Source organism: Suillus fuscotomentosus, assembly GCF_016647785.1.
Source record: "Suillus fuscotomentosus strain FC203 chromosome Unknown F5891scaffold_9, whole genome shotgun sequence".
NCBI lineage: Eukaryota > Fungi > Basidiomycota > Agaricomycetes > Boletales > Suillaceae > Suillus > Suillus fuscotomentosus.
The window spans coordinates 92,945-114,312 of record NW_024539521.1 but is presented as its reverse complement, the minus strand read 5'-3'; the positions used below and the strand labels follow the sequence as shown (position 1 = coordinate 114,312).

The window sequence follows — 21,368 nt, the reverse complement described above, 5'->3', positions numbered from 1 at the left end:
AGTAAATACGCGATGGCTTATATACTGAAGGGTAAGAAAGTCAGGGACTAAAGGAGAATGAAACTAAATGAGTAACTAGAGAGAATGATAAAGTCTAATATTCGGTTGCTACCGTCGACGTATCGTCGACGGCTTTTGACGAGCGTTACACTTTAACTATTCTGTCACGTCGCTTCAAAGGTCGTTTTGCATCGACGATTATGCCCAACAACACTGCCGACACTGGATCCAATGGTTCTCCGATCAATAGACTAGACAGCAATCTTGAAGCAGACATCACTCATTTGAATACTCTTTTGTTAAACGGCTCATTGGACGGTAGTCACGAAACAGAAGACCTGATGGAAATGTTGGCACGTCTGGATAGTGCTGATGGTGTAGCTGAGGGCATTGAAGGGAGGTTGGACGGGATATTGGGAACCCTGGATAATCTTTTGACATCCCTCGAGACCCGCGATGAGGCGAGCATCGCGGAGACAGCAGTATCAGTAGAGGCAGAACAAGTCATCGTCTCATCAACAGAGAGCAAGACTATTGACGGGCCTACTCCCTCGCATTAGCAAGGCAGTCTCTGCAGTAAGTAGCACTACAGTTTATTGATCATATGCTTGTGCTTGACACTGTTCTGTACCGCTTGTCGCAGTCGTTCACAGTGTGCTGCGACATCACAAGCGACCTCACAGCAAGTCCTTCAAATATGCCTAACATCAGTCATGACACATGACGAAGTCGTCATTAGTCGTATCTCTGAATCATTCTGCAGATGGGCCTACTCAATCTCGAGAAAGATGTTGTTTGACCCATGCGGAGAGCTTGGATAAGCACGGGGTCGCAGTCCTCAGAGTACTATACTCATGTCAGGTCCTGTCTTCGACTGTTATGACTGCTGTAGGGTATCCATGACCGTCGGACTCTTTAAAAATGCACACTGTCTGTAGGAGATTCGGGCTGTAGGTCATAGACGAGTCCACAAATGACTTGATAGTGAAAAATCGAAATGTCTTTCATGTAAGTGAGCATACACTATCGCGGTATGTGTTCAAATCCTCCGGGGAATAGAGGGACACAACTAGTGTACGAGAGGAATCATGGGATATCAACATTACGGATCATGCATCAATATCCTCTATAGCCATCGGATCAAAGCGATTTACAGTACGAACAATGTCCCGGTCCTTCTTTGCGAAAACAAGCTAGAAAGCAGTTAGTCGTATCACATCAGGAATGGTATCATGTCCACACTTACCAAGTACGGATTCGCAGTAGACCCTGTTGTGTCAGCCAAGACCTCGTTTTTCGACACCTCCGTAACCTGATGGTCATTGTACTTGAACCAATTATCAGGTTGTTCCGGTATATGTCTTGAATAGAAGAAGTAGTGTCCAAATGAGGGTGATGAGCCACGATGTATGAAGACGGAGGTCAGCTCATATGCGACCGAGGTATCATCTTTCCAAATATTCTCCAGTTCTTCCTTCAGCTTCGATATCGTGTCCTTGAGTTCGACAATCTCAGTCTCGATCATATCCTGTTCGCCGTTGATGTTTGTAATGAGCTCTTCATCGACATCCGGGAGGATAAGCGTTTCTTGCTTTGACAAGAAATCAAGCGTGTTTTTGAGCGATGCAGGGAAAGGTGCGTGCTAAGGTAATCTATGCAGTTAATTCACAAGAGATACACACAGGGACCTTACCTTATCTTGTGTCAGCAAGCGCAGACGTTCACGCCGCATGTTTAATTCCGCCTGTACCTCCTTTGACCTAGCCCTCTTGCCTGGATCTGCGGTATCAAGGAACCGGTCCATATATATCGTCTCGCCAAACTTGACATAAGCTTGCGATTTGTATGGTTGGAGGGTCTCTCTGTTGAATTGCACCCGCTATTCACTTGTTTAATATATATCGCTGAGTTATCTGGGCAGGCACTTACTTGGAGTTGAATCTGCAATAATGGTGGTAGATCGACCAGTGTCACCTCCATTCTAGCTTTCTCGCCTTCGTAGTCAACGACATCGTCAAAGTATCCGCTTAAGCCATCGTAGATATCAAAGCCGCTATCGGCTACATTCACGGGAAGATGCGAGAAGAGGTCTTCTTTCTCGTGTGTCGAAGTTCTAGGATGTCGCTGGGCGGGGACTTGTGTAAGTCTTTGCCGCAATTTCCCATAGAATAGCCTGGCGAATCACAGGTTCATGTATGTGCCTGATGGAATTCAAAGTACTCGCCTCTTCACAACACTATTCTGATTGTCCGAGTCACCCAGCCCATCGAATTTCAGAAGCGCGATCTCAATCTGGAACATGCAATTGTCCATGCATTCAGAGACATCGTGTTGCTTTCCTACATCCAAGTATTTAGATATGCCATCATTCGGAGTAGTGTGCCTCACCAAACATCATGACCGAGTCTGATTGAGTAGGCTTGCGTGTAGGTAAGGGAGGAGCCGTCTTCTGCTCCTCAACCTGCGGGTTCTCATGGTTCACAACCTCCACATCTGGAAGCGGGGATGGTAGTGGCATCGTGCTTGACGAGCTTTCCCCATGCAAGCGAGGAGACTTGGACCCACGAGATGGTTGGGATATCATGACGTACCCATTCTTCTCTTCCGTGATAGGAGACGTGGGTGTGTCAACATCCATATCCATGCGTTGCTCGTCGCGTGGCCGCTTACCGAGAACCGAGCCATTTGAGTCAGGTGACCGCACGGGCCCGTCCTCAACAAGCGTTGCATCTGTGTCGTTCGAGGAATCGGTACCGCCTCTGTCAGCTTCCTCTTCCTCTTCGTCTCTTGATGTTACGAGTGCTAACTTCGCAAGATCGATAGTCGGTGTGACAGCCTGGTTCTCACAGAATTGGAGCTGCCAAAATAAATCGGCCAACTGACTGACGACTACATTGATGATAGTTTTAGCTTGAGGTAAAAGGAGTGGGTGGCAGACATACATTTCTTCGATCGCAGTATCTCGCGCCGCGTAATTAGCCGTCCGCCAACCCGATGCCGTTTCAGGTCGTCCTCCGAGTACTTCTCGTCTTCAAGGGCCTTTACATCAATGTTGGCCATGGAAGCGACAGCTTCACGAAGCTCCCTAATGGTGTAGAAGTATTGGAGCAGCGAGTTTAGATAACAGGTGTTTCCAAGTTGATTCAGGCCTCTTGGAAGATCAGCACGCGTTGAAGCCACAATATCTCCAGCTGAAGCGCCTCAGTTAGATAGTACATCAAAATCTGGGCAGGTACTTACGATCTTTGCCTTCCTCTAGGAAATGACGCAGCCGGCTGCTGTCCCTCACTTCTGCAATTGTTCTCAACGCTTCGCGCCACTTGTCAGATTGATGGGGCTGCTCCTCGACCTATTGACGTTCATCAGAACCGCAAATGAGGCCACGGAGCCTCGCATACCCGCATCATGAACACCGTCAACACAAGTTCATCGTCCACATCCGCGGACACCTCTAGTACCGAGTATGCACGTGAAGGGTCCATTTGGTTCTTTGACGACTCAGAAAACAGCTTCATAAGCCTCTTACTACCCCTCGATTGTGCAATCATCCTGAACGCCTCGTTCGCATCACGTTGGAGCTGTGTGCAGTCCTTTGCGTCACGCCAGGCATTTTTGATGGCCGTCCGCCACGCTTCCGCAAGAAAGTCGTCTTCAATGTCATCTTCAAGCTCCAAGCGTAGCGCGCCGTCCTTGCCAAACCCAAGAACTGCGGCAGCATTTTGCAGGTCCTCCTCCGTGAATCGCCCACGAGAGCGCTCTTCGAAAACTAGGGCCTGCAATTCCTGAGACGGAACGCCACCGAGGGATTGGATTGCGGCGACGATTGCGTAGAAGTGGGTGAAGTAGAGTATTGTATTGGCAGGGTCGCAACGGCATTGAGCCATATAGGCGAAGATGAGAATATCTAAGCACCGTTAATACTGAGCAGATCTAAACGAGCGGACTGTTCAACTGCTTACCCGGAGAACATGTTGTAGGGGTTATTCCTAACGTCTTCCACGTCTGCAGCAGAGGTGTATACTCCGCCAATGAACCTAACGGATACGACAAGGACGATCTCGGCACTGTACAGATAGCTCAGGTCTGCCTTTCCACACAGCAAAACTTGACCTTACTCTGATCAGGGTGTGCACCGATCGCCTGCTGGTACATCTCTCGGGCACTGTCGATTTTGACGTACAAAGGGTGTGGCGTATAGGACTTAAGCGCAGATGCTGCGCTTCATGAGTGAGTGATACAGGAAACCAACAGTATCTCTTACCGAAGCGACGTTGGTAGTCTACTAGATACGCATTCGTCTCGACCCAGAAACGCAACAGCTTCATACGTGCCTCCTGACCTTCTGGACTGCTGAGTTCAGTGTTGGGGGGTGACAGAAATTCGTCTGTTTTCTCCTCAGGTGTGCCAGGAGCTTCGATGCGTGTGAGGATTTCGAACCCAAGTTGCTTGAAGATATAGCTCCTGTAAATGAATTCGTGAGCTGTATTGAACAACAAAATGAAAGCTCCTGACGTAGTTGGGGACCACCCGATCTTGTTCTGGAACGCCTTCCCAGAAATGGAGAGCTGACCGTTCTTGCCTTTCCATAATTTGTTTTCGATAATTCTGTAAAGAGATGAGATATCATCAGGCACGGAGCGAATTGATGGGCGTACGCGTTCAGTGTCTCCCACCCACTGACAACAGACTCGTCAGGCTGCCTCCCGATGGGAGGGTGTTCATATCTATACTTCGTAAAATCCTCCAGGTATTTGAGGGCAATGACGCCGGGCATGGCTTCTGATGCAATGCAATAGACGGAGCACTGACAGCAGACATAAAGATCAAGCAGTTCGCCCTCTACGCGTCCCTCGGGCAGGTCTTCGTTCATTTTGACATCTGATTCCTTGAATGCATAGTCATCGATATTAGCAGAAGTGATTTTTCGACGCTTTTGCTTCCTCTGCGCAGCGACTTCCCAAGGGGCACGGTGGAATGCTGGATTGAGCTGGCCTGAATCGACGGCCTTTGGATAGCAGTGGAAGTGATGCGTTTTCTTGGACTTGTCAAAAGAGTCGTCAGTGCAAGAGACGGTGCGTTTACGGCGGTCTTGGTCAGGGAGGGGCGGGTACTTTTTGAAGTCGAATGATTTTGCAAAGGGAGGGACAATGGTGGATGTTTTCCACTGGAGGAACACCCAACCATGGTGTCTTCTGCAGTAGTATGTATTGGCATGAGGAACAGCGCGAAGGATTTCATCATGGCTTGGAGGGATGAAAGGGGATACATCCCCAGCCGGCTTCACGTCAGGTGCGGTAACGCTCACCGAGAACAATGAATGTTCAGCGTTATGCAACAATTCAGCAACGAAAGGCGGCAGCATTCCCGGCCCTGGACGGTTTCTCGTTCCCCGCAGTTCCGCATCCCACCAGTTCGTCTCCTCCTCCTGGTCCCGCGCATCAATATCCATGACCTTTTGGGATGTTCCGCCGGCCCAAGAACTGTCCCACGGCATCGGTTCATTCCAAGCATCATTTTTGTTCCAGTCATCTTCACCCCACTTGTGCTCGACAGTCGGCCAATTGTGATGGTCGTCAGCTGGGATGAGCGCAGGGACTTGATCGGTACCGATTGTATCCTCTGAAACGAGCTGGGGCTCGCGAAATACAGTGTCATAGGTTGGCGGGGGTTCGATGTTGACCTTTGTGTGAGCGGATCCTGCAGAGCCCTTCGGGCGCAGTGGCAATGGTGGAGGTGTGAGCCCTGCGTTCGATTTTGAGGCTGACGCGTAAAAGGTTTCTGGAGGAACCGTCCCCGGGGAAGTCGGTTGGTGACGCACGGGTTTGTTATTGCTGCTGCTGCTACCGCTGTTAATATCCATACTGCTGTGCGCCGAATACGATGGTAAAGATGTCGAGATTCAACTTGTCAAGGAGAAGCCCTGCAGCACGAATAACACGATGAGATAAGCTTTGTCGTTGTGCGGGCTAACCAAGACTCGCACTGGTTGCTCAGATATGAACCATGCAGATTCTGACGCCCAATTACCTGTGATCTCAGTGACGAGAGATGAGATCGAGTAGACCAAGTACGCGTATGCTTATGTAATACAACCCCACAACCTTTATCATGGTGTGGATGTGCAGAGATACAAGATAAAAGGAAGCAGCAACTGCTATTGATATTACTTGCTGTAGATGGGGGAGCATAAATGTAAAACCTTCATACGTACTCATTCCCTCAGTTTCATGCTGATACTTACCAGCTGGAAATACTATGGTGTATGGAGCAATATCAGCGAAGAATGCGGCGGGTGACGATGGTTTTAAAGTGTCACGTATTTGGTTGGGAAAGGTGGAATAACGTGATTGAAATAAGGTTTCGATACCTCAGCTCGCATTCTATTGCAAGAAAGGGTTTCGACACTTGATCGTCGTAGGACTTCTATATAGATCTACTTGATATCTGCTGCTCACAATTTATACACCTGACAAAGAAATACTTCAAGGAAATGATAGCTTGTTGGATAGCACGGTCACTTACCTGGTCTTTGGTGTAACCAAGTTCCTTGAGAACACCATTTAGTTCTCCCTGCTCCCTGCCTTTCTTTGCGCCTGCAATCGAGGCAACCTGTCCAGGCGGACCTATGGGGCATTTAGCTATTGGCGCATTCCAAATGTGTTGTGCATACCGCAGATGAAGACCTTCACTTTCTCGCCCAGTGATGACGGAGCAACGTGCTGCTTAATGAGGTCAGCGCTAATATATCCAGTGGGACCCTTCCAGTTAGTATCGCCCTTGTCGAGGACATATACGACATCGAAAGTTTCGGGGTACTTTTTCTTCATGGCGTCGAACTCCTCGCGAAGTATGATATCTTGCTCAGTAACATTAGCATACAAAAGTTTGAACTTCGTCTTGTTCGTCTTGTCTGCAAGAGCATGTTGTAGGATCTGGTAGAGTGGAGCACTGTGATTGCGGAGTAAAGTCAGTAATGTAAATATAAGAGACCGACATCCTTACATTCCACTTCCACCACCAATGAGGCCGACTTCTTCCAGCTCATTCACTGAAAGAGAATTAGAATCCAATCATCTTAAAGTATCAAAAAAAACCATAATCACTCTTCCAAGGCCATTTTGGCAGAGGACCTTTAATTCTGAGGATGTCCCCAGCCTTGAGAGAGTGAATGTGTTTGGAGACCACGCCTGTCTCATATTTTTTGATGATAAAAGTGAGCTCTCCCTCCAAATCAGACGCTGAAATGGGGGTATACGGGCGACACATAGGTTGACCCTTGTCATCCTTGAAATCAGGAGTTTCGATGTAAACACAGGAAGCAATCGGAAGAAGCGAAGCCTCGCCCTTTTCGAGCTCAAGCACAAACCTGAGGGACATATATGAGCGTGGGGTTGTACGTAAAAGGTAGCCTGAGGTCTCACTTAGAGGTGTTGTGATTGCAAGGCTCCACCTTTTTCAGTTTGAGGTCAATGAATTTTGACGGGTCAAGAGGACTCTTCAGGTCCTTCTTGGCAGTTACTGCCTCCCCTTTGCCAAAGCCCATGTACACATACGTGCCGAGACCTACAAGACCAGCGCCACCAAGGTAAAATCCGAGGTTGGATGATTTTTTAGCACCAGCTTCGGTCGAATAACGTCTACAGCTGCTCGTTGCCTAATACCGCACATGAGACTAAGACTAACACAATTTCATAATTGCTTACCACAGAACGGGCGAGCGTCGCTGCTCGGATGAAGGACATGATAGTTCAGTGGATGAAATGAGCGTTACGGTTGTCTCGGGCAAATTCGGTCTGAGCCTGAGAATCGATGGTTGTCAGACAAGCTCATGCCAGACGGGCGCGCGACGGGGTTTCGTAAAACCACTAGCGTTCAAGCTGTGCGACTTATTTCTGGCAACTGACCGATTCCTGCCGTTTTGCACCTCGTGTATTCAGGTGCGGATCGATCACAACTTTTCTCAAGAACCTGATCGCTACTTGTATTCCTGGAAGCCCCCGGTCACTGATACTTGCACCAGTCACTATCCACATTATTTGCATCATTAAATCCATTGACTTTTGACTCCAAATATTTCTAAGATCTGAAGGATCCGAGGAGGTCATTCTCCGCAGTGTGGAATCGAGACTCTGGAGAACTCTAGAAGCCTAGGGCGTCACGGGACCCCTGGCAGTAGCAGTTTCATATCCAATCATATAGATTCGGTGGTCAGCATTATTGTCATCACTATCTAACATCTCTCTCTTCCTCCTCGTTCATCGGGTCAACAAACACACTTGTGTAAACCTTTCTACTGACCGCCGAATCCCTTTTTATCTTTTCATCCACCTCGGTTTAACCCTACACCAGCCAGTCTGTGCCATGTCTTTTGTCAAGCTAAGCATATTTGGCACCTCTTTCGAGGTGTGTTGCCTGTGTATGTCCTTGAAAATAATTGATTCACGATTTGCTGATTTCATAGGTCACTACTCGCTATGTCGATCTGCAGCCTGTTGGAATGGGTGAGTATCAACCATCCTCTCGATCTGCTCGATGTCCAAACTCTAGACTAACCGAGATGTGTAGGGGCATTTGGCCTTGTCTGGTATGTTGCACGTTTGAGACAGACACATGCACTTATAGGCGGTCTAGCTCTTCTAAGGATCAACTCACTGGGTCTTCTGTTGCCATCAAGAAGATTATGAAGCCCTTCAGTACCCCAGTTTTGAGCAAGCGAACATATCGTGAGCTCAAGCTCCTCAAGCACATACAACATGAGAATGTGCGTCTCAGACGCGCCACGCAGAATTGCCTACTCACATGTACTATTTACACGTGTAGATCATCAGTCTTAGTGATGTGTTCATCTCGCCACTTGAAGATTTGTATGTCCCTGCTCCAAACCCTAAACCCTTAAAGTGATTGATTATCACAGGTATTTCGTTACCGAACTCCTTGGAACCGACCTTCATCGACTACTGACGTCGCGACCTCTGGAGAAACAGTTTGTCCAATACTTCCTATATCAGATTCTGGTACGTGATGATGTTGTAACTCTTAGTCCATCGGTCTGATCTGATCTAGCGTGGACTAAAATATGTTCACTCCGCGGGCGTCGTGCACCGAGACCTCGTGCGTCTTTTGTTCTGTCTATATCTGTGATCAGTTTTGAGACAGGCACACAGAAACCCAGTAATATACTTGTCAACGAGAACTGTGACTTGAAGGTCCGTCAGGTTCATCACATCATCATGGGATATCTTATGATGTCATCGCTTCTACAGATATGCGATTTCGGATTAGCCCGTATCCAGGATCCCCAAATGACAGGCTATGTCTCGACGCGATATTATCGTGCCCCTGAAATTATGTTAACCTGGCAAAAGTACGATGTTGCGGTCGACATTTGGAGTACAGGTTGCATATTTGCTGAGATGCTCGAAGGAAAACCCTTGTTCCCCGGGAAAGACCGTGAGCGTTTACGCGCTTTCATTCTCACCTTCTGACGTTGTGCCTTCGTTTCAAGATGTCAATCAGTTTTCCATCATTACTGAACTATTAGGCACACCTCCAGATGATGTCATCGAAACTATCGCAAGCGAAAACGTGGGTGATACCTCTAAGCTATGGGCTAGGTATTCCCATTCTCACATTGATCGATCGCTGTAGACTCTCCGCTTTGTGCAAAGTCTGCCCAAACGCGAACGCGTGCCTTTCAGTCAAAAACTCCGAACTACCGATGCGGATGGTATGGCACCATTCTGGCTCCTGGTGACGTACTTCCACTAATGCTCCACCACAGCTTTGGATCTTCTAGAAAAGATGCTAGTGTTTGACCCTCGGAAACGCATAGATGCTGCGGAGTCACTTGCTCACGAATATGTGGCACCATATCATGATCCAACCGATGAGCCCGTAGCTTCTGAGAAATTCGACTGGAGCTTCAATGATGCCGACCTCCCCGTTGACACGTGGAAGGTCATGATGTACAGCGAGATTCTGGGTTAGGGTTTCTGCCACATTCAGTTGTCACAGCGCTTACGATATCTTTGGTGCGTTTCTAGATTTCCATCAGGTTGGGGACACATCTACATCAGCGAGCGGTATACCCGAAGGTGCACTAGCAGGACCAGACGCACCAGCAGGAACTACACCAGCAAAGTGAATCTTCCCATAGTCCCATATTGTTTTCAGCTGGATGTCTGTTTTGACGTGATCCTTATACGCAATATCTTTTTGTCACTGTTGCATTAAAGGAGTACAGGTTTTGGAGTGCCTTCGCTTTTCCGGACACGAATCGTTCACTACTACTATCTCTTCCAGAACCAATCACTTGTAATGTTTTCAATTTTACATAATGAGCAAGCAGGATTGTATGTATCAATCGATATCTTTTCGAATACACGCACAGATAGAACTACTACTCACAAGTACTTGGATTCGGGTAGTATTGTTGTGGGTCCTTGAACATGAACCGCACTCATTCGTGTGGTTGAATATATACTACTAGAACAACCTTGGTTTAGAGCAGACCCACTTTCGCAAGTTTGCAAGGTGAACTGAAATAGGACTTCCTGATAAGACCTATATCAGTGTGTATGTCACGTAGACGGTAGGAAAAATTCCCTTTTTTAGGTTTCAAGTTGTTACAGACTCGGCCTGCTTCTTTCAGCAAACACCAGACTGAGTATCGGACTCAAGAAAGCGTGACAAGGATGCCCCCTCGTCGTAGACCGACCGCGTTCGAGATAACATATCCAGGTGAAGTGCAAGATGAATCCGGCAGTGGTACAGATGGGGGGAATAATCGCCGGCGTCAGCGCGATGACACGGATGACTATCATGACTCAGTGCGTGTTATGATTCATTAAGATCGCGAAAGCGTACGTTTGATAATGACTGTCCTCTCCATCTCACAGCGCTTAAAACGTCAGAAGACGAACGAACGTCCTCGAGCACGTGTGTTGGCATCCATTTCCGCTGAAATCTGATTGACTTACAATGCACCATCCCAGCGAGATATTATCAACCGGAAAACAATGAACTATTGGAGACTGAAGACCTTCTCATTATTGGCGAAGATCCAGGCGCACTAGAAAATGGGCAGAAACCTACCCGGATCCTACATAACTTTGCGTTTTTCGACCCTACTCGTGACATGGTTATGGTTTCCCTTTCTTATCTCGATAAGCACCGCGAGAACGATGATCATATGTTTGAGGGTGCAGGTGAGGTTACTTCAGTGCCAGAGAACGATGAGGATGAGGGCCAGGAAGACGACCTTGAAGACGACGATCCCCAGTTTATTCGCATCACAAATATCCTCGGCTATTCTATCGACTACACCGACGATGAAGAGTAGGTGCTCTTCTTCTTTGGATTTACTCAATAATATACGCCTATTGTGTCCAGTCCAATGTACATCGAATCCGGCCACGCTCGGTATCGTCTGGGTGCTCCGTCGAAGGATTACCGACGGGAGTTTAGAGCATTCTTCCTACCGCATCGTGTCGTTCAAGCGATTGTATCGTCCGCCATACGGGAACCGGATATGCAATATCATGACTTTCTGGCCAGTTTCTCAACCATAGAGATTGGCAGTATTCGACTTGGCGAGCAATATCTTTGGGACAGTGTGAGAATTTTTTCGGTTGTTACTGGACTTCACTGCAACGTATCGTAGGTTGCTGAACTGAGATATGCGCTCGAGGGTCTAGAAAATTCTCAACAACTGCGTGCCACGAATATAATCCGACATCTTTTGACAGAGCCTGCGCCTCCGATATTGAGATCCGTTGAACCACGTCCTCGGCTACGAGTTCCGCCAGTAGCAGTGATTACTACCAGGGGATGCAAAGATATCGCCGTCCTTCGTCCAGAAAATCAGAACGCGACGCATGTAACGCTGCGAATTGCAAAGTTAGCGACCGGGTGGTTTAGGGAACAGCTAGTGGTTGTCGGTCCACAACCTCGTGTTGAACCTGGGATCCCGTATGATGACCTTCGGAAGAGGGTAAAGGAATTTGTGCAGCGAGTATCTATGCGGAGGGAAATTCGATTCCGTCCCGTGGAACAACGCCTTCGTCAAGGTTCACGTTGGCTCAAGTACATCACAATAGATGGCAATGATTATGCAGTATGGTATTGTTGATTCCTATCGTGTCTAGCTTCACACTGCTTGTAGGTTGGAGACACCATTGTTGTTGCCATTGGGAACGATGACCAGAAGAGGGCTCCCGAATTGCCGGACCCAGAAGACATTCCAAAATATGCAACCCTGGCAGACTACTTTTGGTATGCTCCTAGCGCTGATCCGTTTCACTCACCGACTCCCTTTCTTCAGGTTCGGAAAAATTATGTATATCAGTGACGAGTTTGAAAATGTTCATGTCGAATGGTTCGAGCACAGCACGAAGACGGCTATGGAGCAGCTTGGACATCCCCAAGAATTGTTTCTGACCAATACATGCAGCTCTGTCGAATTCGACCTTATCGTCGGAAAAGTTCCGGTCCAGTTCGTCAATCCTTCAAAAGACATGCCTGTCGTTGGGCCTTATAACTTTTTCTACAAGTCATGCACCTTCCACAACTTTTGAGAACCTCGCTGATATTTCCGCCCGAAGGTTCATATATAACAGCCTTGATGGTTCATTCACTGAAATACCACAAGAACGACTGCAACACAAACGGGAAGAGCTCCCGTCAGACCACTGCCCTGTGTGCTTAATGGTTGACGAGGGAGAGGAAGCACTCGTTCCCCACAAGATTCACCGCGGCTTTGCATGGAAAGACACTAAATATCATCTTCGTGACATTGTTATGATCAAGGCTCAGGAGGGACTATGTCATATCGGTCAAATCACCCGTATTCATATTCAGCAGTCAGATGACGATGGTTGGGTTCGATTAAGAATGTTTGGAAGGATTGACAAGTTGGGCCTTCGACCTGAGAATGAAGTCAAGGATGAGGTGAGTGTACACAATTCACGTATGAACTTCACTTTAACCCAGGTCCCCAGCGCCATCTCTTTGTCACACGAGATAAAATGAACTTTCCGATCTCCAGCATTATTGGAATGTGTCATGTCTACGTGCGAGCAGCTGTGCCAGAGCTCAAAGAATGGCTCGAAACGTCGCCTTATCACTTCTATGCTTGCTACTCCTTCCCAAGCCTCGATGTGACCTCCTGGGATCACAAACACAAACTTCTGCCTAAAGATCTCCTAGTCTGCGGATACTGCGCTGCAGAGAACCTGGATGAATGGAAGAAAATCAAGGAATTTTTGAAGAAGCAAAAACCCCTCCGTGCTTTAGACCCGTTCGCTGGGGCTGGAGCTTTCGGGTTGGGGTTGGAGGAATCCGGCTGCATCGAAGTTACACATGCGGTCGAAATTTCCCCGAGTGCCGCAAAGACCTTGAAGTGCGCGTTTTGCTACTCGTTTCAGCGACACTAACAAGGAGTTAACAGAGCTAACTCTCCTAAAACGGTGGTGTATAACCAATGCAGCAATCTAGTACTCGCAGCAGCGATTAGATCACACACCAATCTTAACGTTCAACGATTGGAGACAATACAATCTGATATCACAGATGACCCATACATTCCCGCCCCTCCGAAACCAGAGGAGGTTGATTGTATCATTGCTGGGTTTCCCTGGTCGGTGATGGCGTATTTTCACACTCTATTTGGTCATACTGAAGCTTCACCTTAGCCAGCCCCATTCGCGCCTGAACATGTACGTTAAGGCAAATGACCGCAAGAGCAACCTTATCCTCAACGTCCTATCATGGGTTGACTTCATGCAGCCAAAATACTGCTTCTTTGAGAACGTGCGTGGGTTCTTGTCGTTCGGTCTAAAGGTACGGCAAGCCGGGCCATATAGAGTTAAAGGGGGTATTGCCATGGGCGGATTGAAATTCTTGATCCGGGCGATGACTGACATGAAGTAAGTGTCGCTCAAATATCAAATATCTGTCTAGTATCATACTTCTCAGCTACCAAGTGCGCTATGGGATCCTACAAGCTGGTCACTACGGTACTCCTCAAACCCGTGTGCGATTTTTTATGGTCGCAGCAAAGCACGGTCAACCCCTTCCTCAGCTCCCTCAACCTACGCATGCCTTCCCTACGGTGGATGCGCTGGGAATCGATTTGCCAATTGGACACTATATCAGACCTATTTTGACACAGCCTGGCTACGCGCCTCACCAATTTGTCAGTATTGACGATGCCATCAGTGACCTTCCTCGATTCGATTGGTACAGCCGTATTATCCTAAAATGTACTGCGTGCACTGATTATTGGTTGCAGGGTAAACCCGAGACCACCCAGGGATCCAGCCAAACGACGGGAAGAACGGGAACGCGCTCAGACGATCCCACCTAAGAAATGTAAGAAAGATCGCCCATGGTGCGGATACTTCGGAGCGAATGTAGAGTACGAGCATGAGCCAATGACGGCATTCCAAAAGTGGTGTCGTGAAGAACCTTCTCAAGATCTGCAACAATATACGCGGACCTACGAGGCCATCAAAGTCGAGAGGTGTGTGACGTCCTCGCACATTAGATGTCTTTAACTTGCGTAGAGTTGTCAGTATCCCGATGAGGGCGGGTGCAGATTATAGGGGTACGTGCCTTTTTTGCAGGACTTCACAATGTTGACGATAATTTAGAACTGGCGGGGCATCTCTGGGAGTGGCACTTCGCAAATCCATCCTCAGCCATTGCACGCACGGGTTTCAAACCAGGTACTCTACTCCCGATAAAGAGTTATTCGTGATGTTTGACTTATGGTGTATAGGTCTTTATGGACGAGTTAACAAGAACAGTTATTTTCAAGCTACTGTCACCAACGTTGACCCAAGTGCAAAGCAATCCCGTGTGCTCAACCCTTACGTGCGTCGTTGATTCCACTACAGTGCACCTAACCAAATGAGTACGAATCGCGCAGTGTAAACGCATTGTCACGGTGCGCGAACTCGCTCGGTCACAAGGCTTTCCCGACAAGTTTGTGTTCTATGCGGAATTTGATCGTGTCGTCACAGTGTGTGCTAGAACAACCCCCCTCCCATTGCGCACTGATCGAACAACATAGATGCATAGACAGATTGGTAATGCCGTGCCATGGCCAGTCGCGATGGCGATCGGCCGCGAGTTAAGGAAAGTGCTGGTGAAGAAATGGTGGAAAGAGCGGGAGGACGCCATAGTGGTTGACTGAGCTTGTGTAACGCTGACAATACAACCTAAGTATTATTAGCGAGCAAATGTAAGGTGTCCAGACTCCATACCGCACAATCGCAACCTGCACAACATCTAAGTTGGCGATCTGATTAACCATTGGTAGCGTGACGCTCATCATTGACGAGTTCATATCCTACCCACACAACCTCGGAACAACTCTCACAACCGACGAGGTGTCTTCCCGCATCCATGTCCTCTTCAATGATCCTGTATGTTCCACCACATCTACAAGAATGTGTCCATACACCCTCTTCTGCTTCCTCAAAATCTTCCAGTGAGATAACCTGTGCAGGACGCGGGCCAGTGGAGGTCTTTACTCGAGTATTTCGAAGAATATCATCATAGGCTACGCGGGAGGACGCATTCGACAAGGTGGTATATGCTTCTTTGAGGAGTGCGATGTCGACATCTACGGGTGGTATAGTGGATGAGAATGATCGTTTGTCTGGATGGGAAGCAAGAAGAGCCTTATGGTACGCTGATTTTATTGTACTCAGCGGGGCATCGTATGTTATCCCAAGGAGCTGGTAGAAATCGATGTTGGGAAGGATATCCAGCTTGCTTGAAGGTGATGGTTTGTTGTATTTATTTACATAACGAGCTGATCGTGATACGTGATGATTACCACACCTGTAAGTAAGGGTATCGATCTACGTAGGCAAATTGAGCAAATGGGTCTCAAAATAAACGCAGGGACATGGTTAATGAGAGTAGGGTAAAATGACGTGGTGGTAGGCCAAGATGAAATGAAACTAAGTAGAAAAATGGGCAATGTGACTGGCAGTATGAAATGTAAGTACGTCCAGTATTATTCCGAGTCCATCGTCTGTGTACATATCGACATTAAAGCAGATTCCCGTGAAATAAACAGGCTGTAAGCAGATGAGGCAAGTCTACATGATTGTGCAGTCCTTGTTGGTGGCTGCATTCTTGGCATCGGATCCGTCCCGCATGACTCCGCCTTGTTGTCCGATAGGTGGGCCCTTGAGCCGTTGTTGGGCACGCTTATCACCCAGTTCTGCGGCTTTCTTGAAATACGACATCGCTCTGCACGTATACATCGGTATCGAATTCGGGACTAAGACAAGATCACTCACTCTGGGAGGTCTGGCGGGGTACCAATCCCTACTTCCAAGAAGTACCCGACAGCGTACATCGCTTTTGCAAGTCCAGCATCTGCTGCTTTGCGTGCCCAGAGATATGCTTCGGTGTCGGATTGGGGTAGCACACCGGGTGAACCAACTAAGTACCAGGCTGTGAGCGCGAAACATGCATCACGATGATTCTGCTGCGCTGCGATGTTCTGCGCAGATACATTAACTTTGGCGCGCTAATCGGTGAGGGAACCCACATAGTAATGGATTGACAAGGCTGGATCCTGGGGACAACCTAACTTCCCATACTCATAACATTCCCCTAACCGGTAAGCACTGGGAGCATACCCGAGTTCCGCCGCTTGTGCGAGTAGTTCCACAGTATACTCCACGTCAACAAACACAACGTTGTCTATCCCCCGTTCGTGCAGCAAGGCAAGCTCATGCAAGGCGTGCGGGAACTCGGCCGTTGCGTGCTCCGCAGAGCGTTTCAGCCATTTGACACCCTCGCGTGGCCGTTTTGAGAGTCCGAGCTCGCCATTAAGTTCAGCAATACCAAGACGGTACATAGCGCCAGGGTGAAGTGCTGCCCCGGCTTTCCGGAAGAATTGGAGAGCCTTGGCAGATTCGCGCCTGCAACCCCATCCATTCTCACAGCAAGTTCCTGCGCGATATGCGGCATCTGGATGTCCGTGTTTTGCTGCGAGTACGAATAGTGGGTACGCCCGATCAAAGTCTTGCCTGCCCTTGTAAGTGCCTAGACCATTGGCGTAGCAGTCTGCAAGGAAATATTGTGATGCTGGATGTCCCCGGTCTGCTTGGCGTTTGAGGAGGCTTGTGGCTTCATGCACAAGATTATCGCGCTTTTCGATTGCCTTTTCAATTTCCATTACATTTCCGGGGGTGGGAGCCGGGATGGGGAAAGATTTAGATGCATCAATCATGAATACTGCGAATTCGAATTGGATGTCTGGATCCTGTGTTTTCTTTGCATTTGCACGATATAGCTCGAGGGTACGCTCATAAGAAAGTAATGAGGCTTGGTTTCCCGGGCGGAGGTGTGAGTGATCTAAAAGGGGACCCTGGGACAGTTGTGATTGAGAATGAGACCGCTGAGGTGGGAAGGTTGTGCCGTTATTCTGTTGAGCACCATAAAACTCATCCGCAGCATCAAGTGATTGACCTGCGAGTCCCAAGGGTTGGTCATCGTCATCATAGTCTGGATCTACTGGCTGTTGTGGGGACTGGTAATGGTTCGGGGAGCCTTGAGCACGGGGCTGGCGATGACGGCGCGGTGGCTCTGGGAGATAATCTGGTTGATTTGCCGCATCATCCGCAGCATAGAACGAGTTGGGCCGTGACTGAGCGTGGGCGTACATTACTTAGTACGATGCGAAGAGTTGAGCTGATACTTAGATCAAGCTGTTCGATTGTCAAAAATGATGTTAGGCTGGACCAGCGAAGCCTTCAGGATAGATTTGAACCCACTATTACCTGGTGAAAAGGAGTTATGTGGTCGTTCCAAGTGTTGTACTGGTAACACTCTAGTTAATTATGGTTACAAGAGGTAGGCACGGATTTGCCTACGGAGTGGCTGACTATTGGACCAATAACACCACACACGGTCGTCGCTGCAGTCGTCGATGAGGGGACTATTCACTAAATCGTTCTCGGTGTGGTCTGACGTCGACGGAGTCGATCGCCAGTAAGGAGAGGCCTCAAGGCAGCTGCAAGGCTTGCAGTGGATAAAGAGAAGCGGACGATGAAGTGAACTATGTAATATTACCGGTGTGAGCCGGTTCACATGATGTCGAATGCGGTGTCGGGTCTTCACCGACTCCGACAATCAGCCGTGGTCGTCCTCAACGTCTAGGACGACCAGCACAAACATTTTTTATCATGCAGTCATTGCGCACACGCAGGCCCTCTGAGACGCGCACCGTCAAACGTCAGGCGTCCAAACTCGAGAAGAAACCTATCAATAAGAATGTTCGCAAGTCCACCGTCGATGACAAGATAAAGAAGCGCATGTCACTGCGCTATGCAGATATATCTGCGCCCACCGAAGCTTCTGTTCCGGATGTGCCAAGTGTTCCCATTGGGCTGCGTCCAGGTGCAGTGAGGGACCCAGATGAGCTTGTCTTGGAACGTGCCAGCATCAGAGAGGACCCGAAAGTTATAGATCAGAGGTTGCTGGACAAGGAAGACTTTGATCCAGACACTTGTGAGTACTATGCATTTGTAGTCTGGATGTTCTTACGCGTTCGACATGCTATACAGATTTGAAGGCCAAACTGGCTAACTCGACCGAAGCGGAGCTTAGGTCTCTCCAGTCTTCACTCAGATCGTCCAAGGATGATACTGCTGTCGAACTACAGCGGAATGTGTTTAAAAAGTATCTCTCAGTATCTCCGAATGTTCTGCCCCGTTGAATTCGCTAACCTTACTACAGCTATGCCGAATTCGTACATATTTCCAAAGAAATTTCTGTCCTCGAGAACGAAGTGCTCGAACTCAAAGAAAGTCTTTCTGAATGGAAGTCTATGCCGAGCCTTTTGCACATTGATGAATCCGCCTCTGCTTCGGAGCGGCGGCGCAACGTCCGTTCATCTATTGCGGACCTTCGCGTGCTCTATGCGAATCAGATGCAGACACTGCACACTCAAATCGAGGGCTCTGCGAAATTTGCTCCAACAACGCCAGGCAGACATGTAATTTACGAAATGGACGGGATATATGCTCTCAACGCGGCAACTTACAGGGTTAGTAACACTGTTAAGTTTGTCGTACTAGATGATTCTGTGCTCGTCGCGAAGAGGAGGAGGAGGAATAACGGAGAAGGGGGACGGCTGGTAGCAGAGAGATGTTGGCCTTTGAATGAGATGTTAGTTTTGGATACGAAAGATACAGCAAGTGAGTGTGATTTTGATTGTAGAAATGTACATAATATCTGATCGACCTGCCAACTTGAAGCCATGACAAACGTCTTTAAAATTCGCCATCAAAAGGAGACATATGTTTACAGAACAGAGGGACCCTCTGATAAGAAGACTCTGCTTGGACAGTTCCGCCAGGTTGCTGAAGAACTTGCAATCCGCAAACGCAGGGAGCGTGAAGGCGAGCACGAGCGATGTAAGAGCATGTGGACCAGTGGAGATGTCAGCCTTCATGCCTTAAGTGATTCATATTCGGTATCTGACATGATATTTTAAGCAGCGCACCTCTATGACATTGCATCCTGACAAGGTGCCGCCCCTTCCTGACTGGATGGCTGAGCTTGCCCGCAAAGCGGGCGTTGACGGGGATACTAGCGCACGGGACAAATCCGAGAGCGATGCTCGCTTCATCAGTGATTTTTCGGACGACCTCACAGTCGCCATCGCTCTACGATCCTGGGAACGGGCCGTTCAGCTAGTGGAGGAAGGTCGTGCCAAAGTTTCTTCCATACCGTCATTGAGCGCCAAGCTCACTCCTCTTACGGCGAGCCTCACCTCAGCACTACTCGATGCACTCAGTGCGCCTGGGAACCGCAAGAATACTGCAGTGAACCTCATTGGTCACTTGTTAAAGCTTGGACAAGGTCCAGCTGCGAGGTCGACATTCTTAAATGCACGAGCGGGGGCGGTGGACCGGTACGTCAGGGCCATCAGATTCGAAGGACATGTCGGGATGTATGTGCATGATTTGGCTTTAGTCGTGTTTACTGGGATCAAGCACACAGCAGATTGGTTCCTCGCGGGCTTTGTAGAGCATGATATGACTAGCAGTCAGTGATTCTTCGCATTTTTCATGCAATCCTCCTTACTAATAGGCACCAAGCTTTGATTGACTGGGCCAAGAAACAGATTGAGATGTATGCTGAAAGGTTCAGAAAGCAGGTCTATAGTTCCGATGTTGAACAGCAGACTATCAAAGAAGCACTCAAAATCACATACAATCAGAGTCGCAAGGTTTGTCCATTATCTTCGCCATCAATTCATACTCATCTGTACTCCTGTCTTTCCTTCTTCCTGTTTGTGTAACCCATCCACTTACATACTGCTCAGCTCCTACAAGAATTTGGGCTTGACTTCCGCTATCTCCTTGACGAGCTTCTAGTCCAGGACCCCCAGACCAACGACACCTGCGTTGTTTCCGCTACCTTCCATGCGCCTTCCCTAGCGCCCTCCATTTCACGCTCGCACACACCACAATCTACATTATCCTTTGTGTCTTCCTCAACGCCTCCCATACCTCCAATTCCAATTCCACCTACACCTGACTCGCCTGCTCGCCCTACTACACGCTCTTCGACACCTCTGCGCCCAATCAGGCAGATGCATGACTCCGATCCTTCGTCGAAATCTGTGCGGGATAGCCCAGCTCCTCCACCACGCTCGTCAGATCGTCCTGGGAACGCTATCAGACCCCCTCCAGTCGCTATTCCACAAAGGGAAGGAATGTTTTGACCACGTATCCTGTTACTAGTTTTTGTTCAACTTCATTGGCCGTTCGTGGTAGGCATGTTACTGCCTGAGATGACAAGTACCAAAGTATGTGATTTCAACCTCCAGCACTCTGTCATGGGTTAGTACCAGGGCTAGAAGAATGGGTGCGACACGGACTCAAATGTCAATCTAGTGATTGCCTACGCCTTCCCCCCTCAGACACTGCTTGTCTCCTACTCTGGAGTCCGCATATCTGTCCCTGAATGTTTTGATAGCTTGTACTCATTCAGACTTGCACCCACATTCCCTATTCATTAAACATTGACCATCCAGACTCCAGAACCTTTCAACCTCCATGATACGTCCTCCTGCATGGCTAGCCTCCACCGAAGGGACTGAGTGAACTGTGTGTCTGCTCCGTGTTCAAGTAGTTTGACTGAGGTTGTAATGCCGCTGTGTGACTTTGGTCGAGGCTCGTGCCTGTCAATGATTTGTGCGCCTAGGTCTCCACTTGAATCCTGCGCAACCTCACAATATTCTACGGCGAAAATGTGTCGACGTTTCTGATATCAATGTTGATGCTTGTCAGGTCCGTCTTTGGGAGGATGCCAAATCAGTCAATCTCATC

The 21,368-nt window shown here is 48.4% G+C and overlaps 8 protein-coding genes across 8 annotated transcripts; 4 read left to right on the top strand and 4 right to left on the bottom strand.

Annotated features, from left to right (window-relative positions):
- Positions 1 to 126: 126 nt before the first annotated feature.
- Positions 127 to 967, top strand: F5891DRAFT_1103405 (uncharacterized protein). Its single transcript, XM_041363613.1, has 2 exons — positions 127 to 576; positions 644 to 967. The coding sequence occupies exon 1, from the start codon at positions 201 to 203 to the stop codon at positions 558 to 560; it is 360 nt and encodes a 119-aa protein (XP_041230083.1). The 5' UTR covers positions 127 to 200; the 3' UTR covers positions 561 to 576; positions 644 to 967.
- Positions 619 to 5,947, bottom strand: F5891DRAFT_745863 (uncharacterized protein). The gene is made up of 14 exons (XM_041373070.1): positions 4,656 to 5,947; positions 4,513 to 4,605; positions 4,262 to 4,461; positions 4,116 to 4,214; positions 3,960 to 4,064; positions 3,399 to 3,904; positions 3,241 to 3,349; positions 2,943 to 3,191; positions 2,389 to 2,889; positions 2,225 to 2,339; positions 1,930 to 2,173; positions 1,694 to 1,879; positions 1,247 to 1,642; positions 619 to 1,193 (listed from the first exon to the last, which is right to left on the bottom strand). Exons 1-14 carry the CDS (start codon positions 5,858 to 5,860, stop codon positions 1,110 to 1,112), a joined length of 4,092 nt encoding a protein of 1,363 aa, XP_041230082.1. The 5' UTR covers positions 5,861 to 5,947; the 3' UTR covers positions 619 to 1,109.
- Positions 5,948 to 6,333: 386 nt separating this feature from the next.
- On the bottom strand, positions 6,334 to 8,051 carry F5891DRAFT_745839 (uncharacterized protein). The gene is made up of 7 exons (XM_041373069.1): positions 7,704 to 8,051; positions 7,422 to 7,654; positions 7,104 to 7,366; positions 7,003 to 7,048; positions 6,671 to 6,948; positions 6,523 to 6,623; positions 6,334 to 6,466 (listed from the first exon to the last, which is right to left on the bottom strand). Exons 1-7 carry the CDS (start codon positions 7,740 to 7,742, stop codon positions 6,452 to 6,454), a joined length of 975 nt encoding a protein of 324 aa, XP_041230081.1. The 5' UTR covers positions 7,743 to 8,051; the 3' UTR covers positions 6,334 to 6,451.
- F5891DRAFT_1011433 (mitogen activated protein kinase) lies at positions 7,945 to 10,504 on the top strand. Its single transcript, XM_041360666.1, has 13 exons — positions 7,945 to 8,403; positions 8,462 to 8,501; positions 8,566 to 8,584; positions 8,632 to 8,761; positions 8,821 to 8,864; positions 8,915 to 9,014; positions 9,064 to 9,111; positions 9,165 to 9,206; positions 9,264 to 9,450; positions 9,506 to 9,585; positions 9,649 to 9,727; positions 9,782 to 9,982; positions 10,044 to 10,504. Exons 1-13 carry the CDS (start codon positions 8,362 to 8,364, stop codon positions 10,142 to 10,144), a joined length of 1,113 nt encoding a protein of 370 aa, XP_041230080.1. The 5' UTR covers positions 7,945 to 8,361; the 3' UTR covers positions 10,145 to 10,504.
- A 190-nt stretch (positions 10,505 to 10,694) lies between these two features.
- On the top strand, positions 10,695 to 15,196 carry F5891DRAFT_1183923 (uncharacterized protein; the record flags this gene model as incomplete). The annotated part of the gene is made up of 18 exons (XM_041366374.1): positions 10,695 to 10,829; positions 10,899 to 10,938; positions 10,995 to 11,337; positions 11,392 to 11,614; positions 11,663 to 12,115; positions 12,164 to 12,273; positions 12,323 to 12,550; positions 12,603 to 12,948; positions 12,999 to 13,399; positions 13,448 to 13,636; positions 13,692 to 13,925; positions 13,975 to 14,238; positions 14,291 to 14,521; positions 14,574 to 14,605; positions 14,652 to 14,726; positions 14,780 to 14,874; positions 14,930 to 15,022; positions 15,074 to 15,196. 18 exons carry the CDS (start codon positions 10,695 to 10,697, stop codon positions 15,194 to 15,196), a joined length of 3,615 nt encoding a protein of 1,204 aa, XP_041230079.1.
- On the bottom strand, positions 15,037 to 16,055 carry F5891DRAFT_1257080 (uncharacterized protein; the record flags this gene model as incomplete). The annotated part of the gene is made up of 3 exons (XM_041370046.1): positions 15,037 to 15,780; positions 15,845 to 15,849; positions 16,020 to 16,055. The coding sequence occupies 3 exons, from the start codon at positions 16,053 to 16,055 to the stop codon at positions 15,309 to 15,311; spliced, it is 513 nt and encodes a 170-aa protein (XP_041230078.1). The 3' UTR covers positions 15,037 to 15,308.
- Positions 15,793 to 18,104, bottom strand: F5891DRAFT_1011363 (uncharacterized protein). Its single transcript, XM_041360665.1, has 3 exons — positions 16,571 to 18,104; positions 16,317 to 16,522; positions 15,793 to 16,266 (listed from the first exon to the last, which is right to left on the bottom strand). The coding sequence occupies exons 1-3, from the start codon at positions 17,690 to 17,692 to the stop codon at positions 16,113 to 16,115; spliced, it is 1,482 nt and encodes a 493-aa protein (XP_041230077.1). The 5' UTR covers positions 17,693 to 18,104; the 3' UTR covers positions 15,793 to 16,112.
- Positions 18,105 to 18,212: 108 nt separating this feature from the next.
- F5891DRAFT_911557 (Cullin repeat-like-containing domain protein) lies at positions 18,213 to 20,587 on the top strand (the record flags this gene model as incomplete). Its single annotated transcript, XM_041373633.1, has 7 exons — positions 18,213 to 18,537; positions 18,594 to 18,708; positions 18,766 to 19,226; positions 19,287 to 19,471; positions 19,530 to 20,079; positions 20,133 to 20,263; positions 20,360 to 20,587. Coding segments are annotated over 7 exons (1,995 nt in total), but the record flags the coding sequence as incomplete, so codon positions are not given.
- Positions 20,588 to 21,368: the final 781 nt, after the last annotated feature.

Bases quoted from the DNA above. Each gene is read 5' to 3' on its own strand.
- F5891DRAFT_745863 (XM_041373070.1), bottom strand. From the start codon at position 5,860: ATGGATATTAACAGCGGTAGCAGCAGCAGCAATAACAAACCCGTGCGT. The intron at 4,065-4,115 runs GTAAGGTCAAGT...CTATCTGTACAG, and splicing joins CGGTGCACACCCTGATCAGA to TGCCGAGATCGTCCTTGTCG. The intron at 3,905-3,959 runs GTAAGCAGTTGA...AACGGTGCTTAG, and splicing joins CCCTACAACATGTTCTCCGG to ATATTCTCATCTTCGCCTAT.
- F5891DRAFT_1011433 (XM_041360666.1), top strand. From the start codon at position 8,362: ATGTCTTTTGTCAAGCTAAGCATATTTGGCACCTCTTTCGAG. The intron at 9,207-9,263 runs GTCCGTCAGGTT...TCGCTTCTACAG, and splicing joins ACGAGAACTGTGACTTGAAG to ATATGCGATTTCGGATTAGC. The intron at 9,451-9,505 runs GTGAGCGTTTAC...CTTCGTTTCAAG, and splicing joins CTTGTTCCCCGGGAAAGACC to ATGTCAATCAGTTTTCCATC.
- F5891DRAFT_745839 (XM_041373069.1), bottom strand. From the start codon at position 7,742: ATGTCCTTCATCCGAGCAGCGACGCTCGCCCGTTCTGTG. The intron at 7,655-7,703 runs GTAAGCAATTAT...GTGCGGTATTAG, and splicing joins CGACGCTCGCCCGTTCTGTG to GCAACGAGCAGCTGTAGACG. The intron at 6,949-7,002 runs GTAAGGATGTCG...CCGCAATCACAG, and splicing joins ATTGGTGGTGGAAGTGGAAT to TGCTCCACTCTACCAGATCC.
- F5891DRAFT_1103405 (XM_041363613.1), top strand. From the start codon at position 201: ATGCCCAACAACACTGCCGACACTGGATCCAATGGTTCTCCGATCAAT.
- F5891DRAFT_1011363 (XM_041360665.1), bottom strand. From the start codon at position 17,692: ATGTACGCCCACGCTCAGTCACGGCCCAACTCGTTCTATGCTGCGGAT. The intron at 16,523-16,570 runs GTGGGTTCCCTC...GTATCTGCGCAG, and splicing joins CCTTGTCAATCCATTACTAT to AACATCGCAGCGCAGCAGAA. The intron at 16,267-16,316 runs GTGAGTGATCTT...GTATACGTGCAG, and splicing joins ACCCCGCCAGACCTCCCAGA to AGCGATGTCGTATTTCAAGA.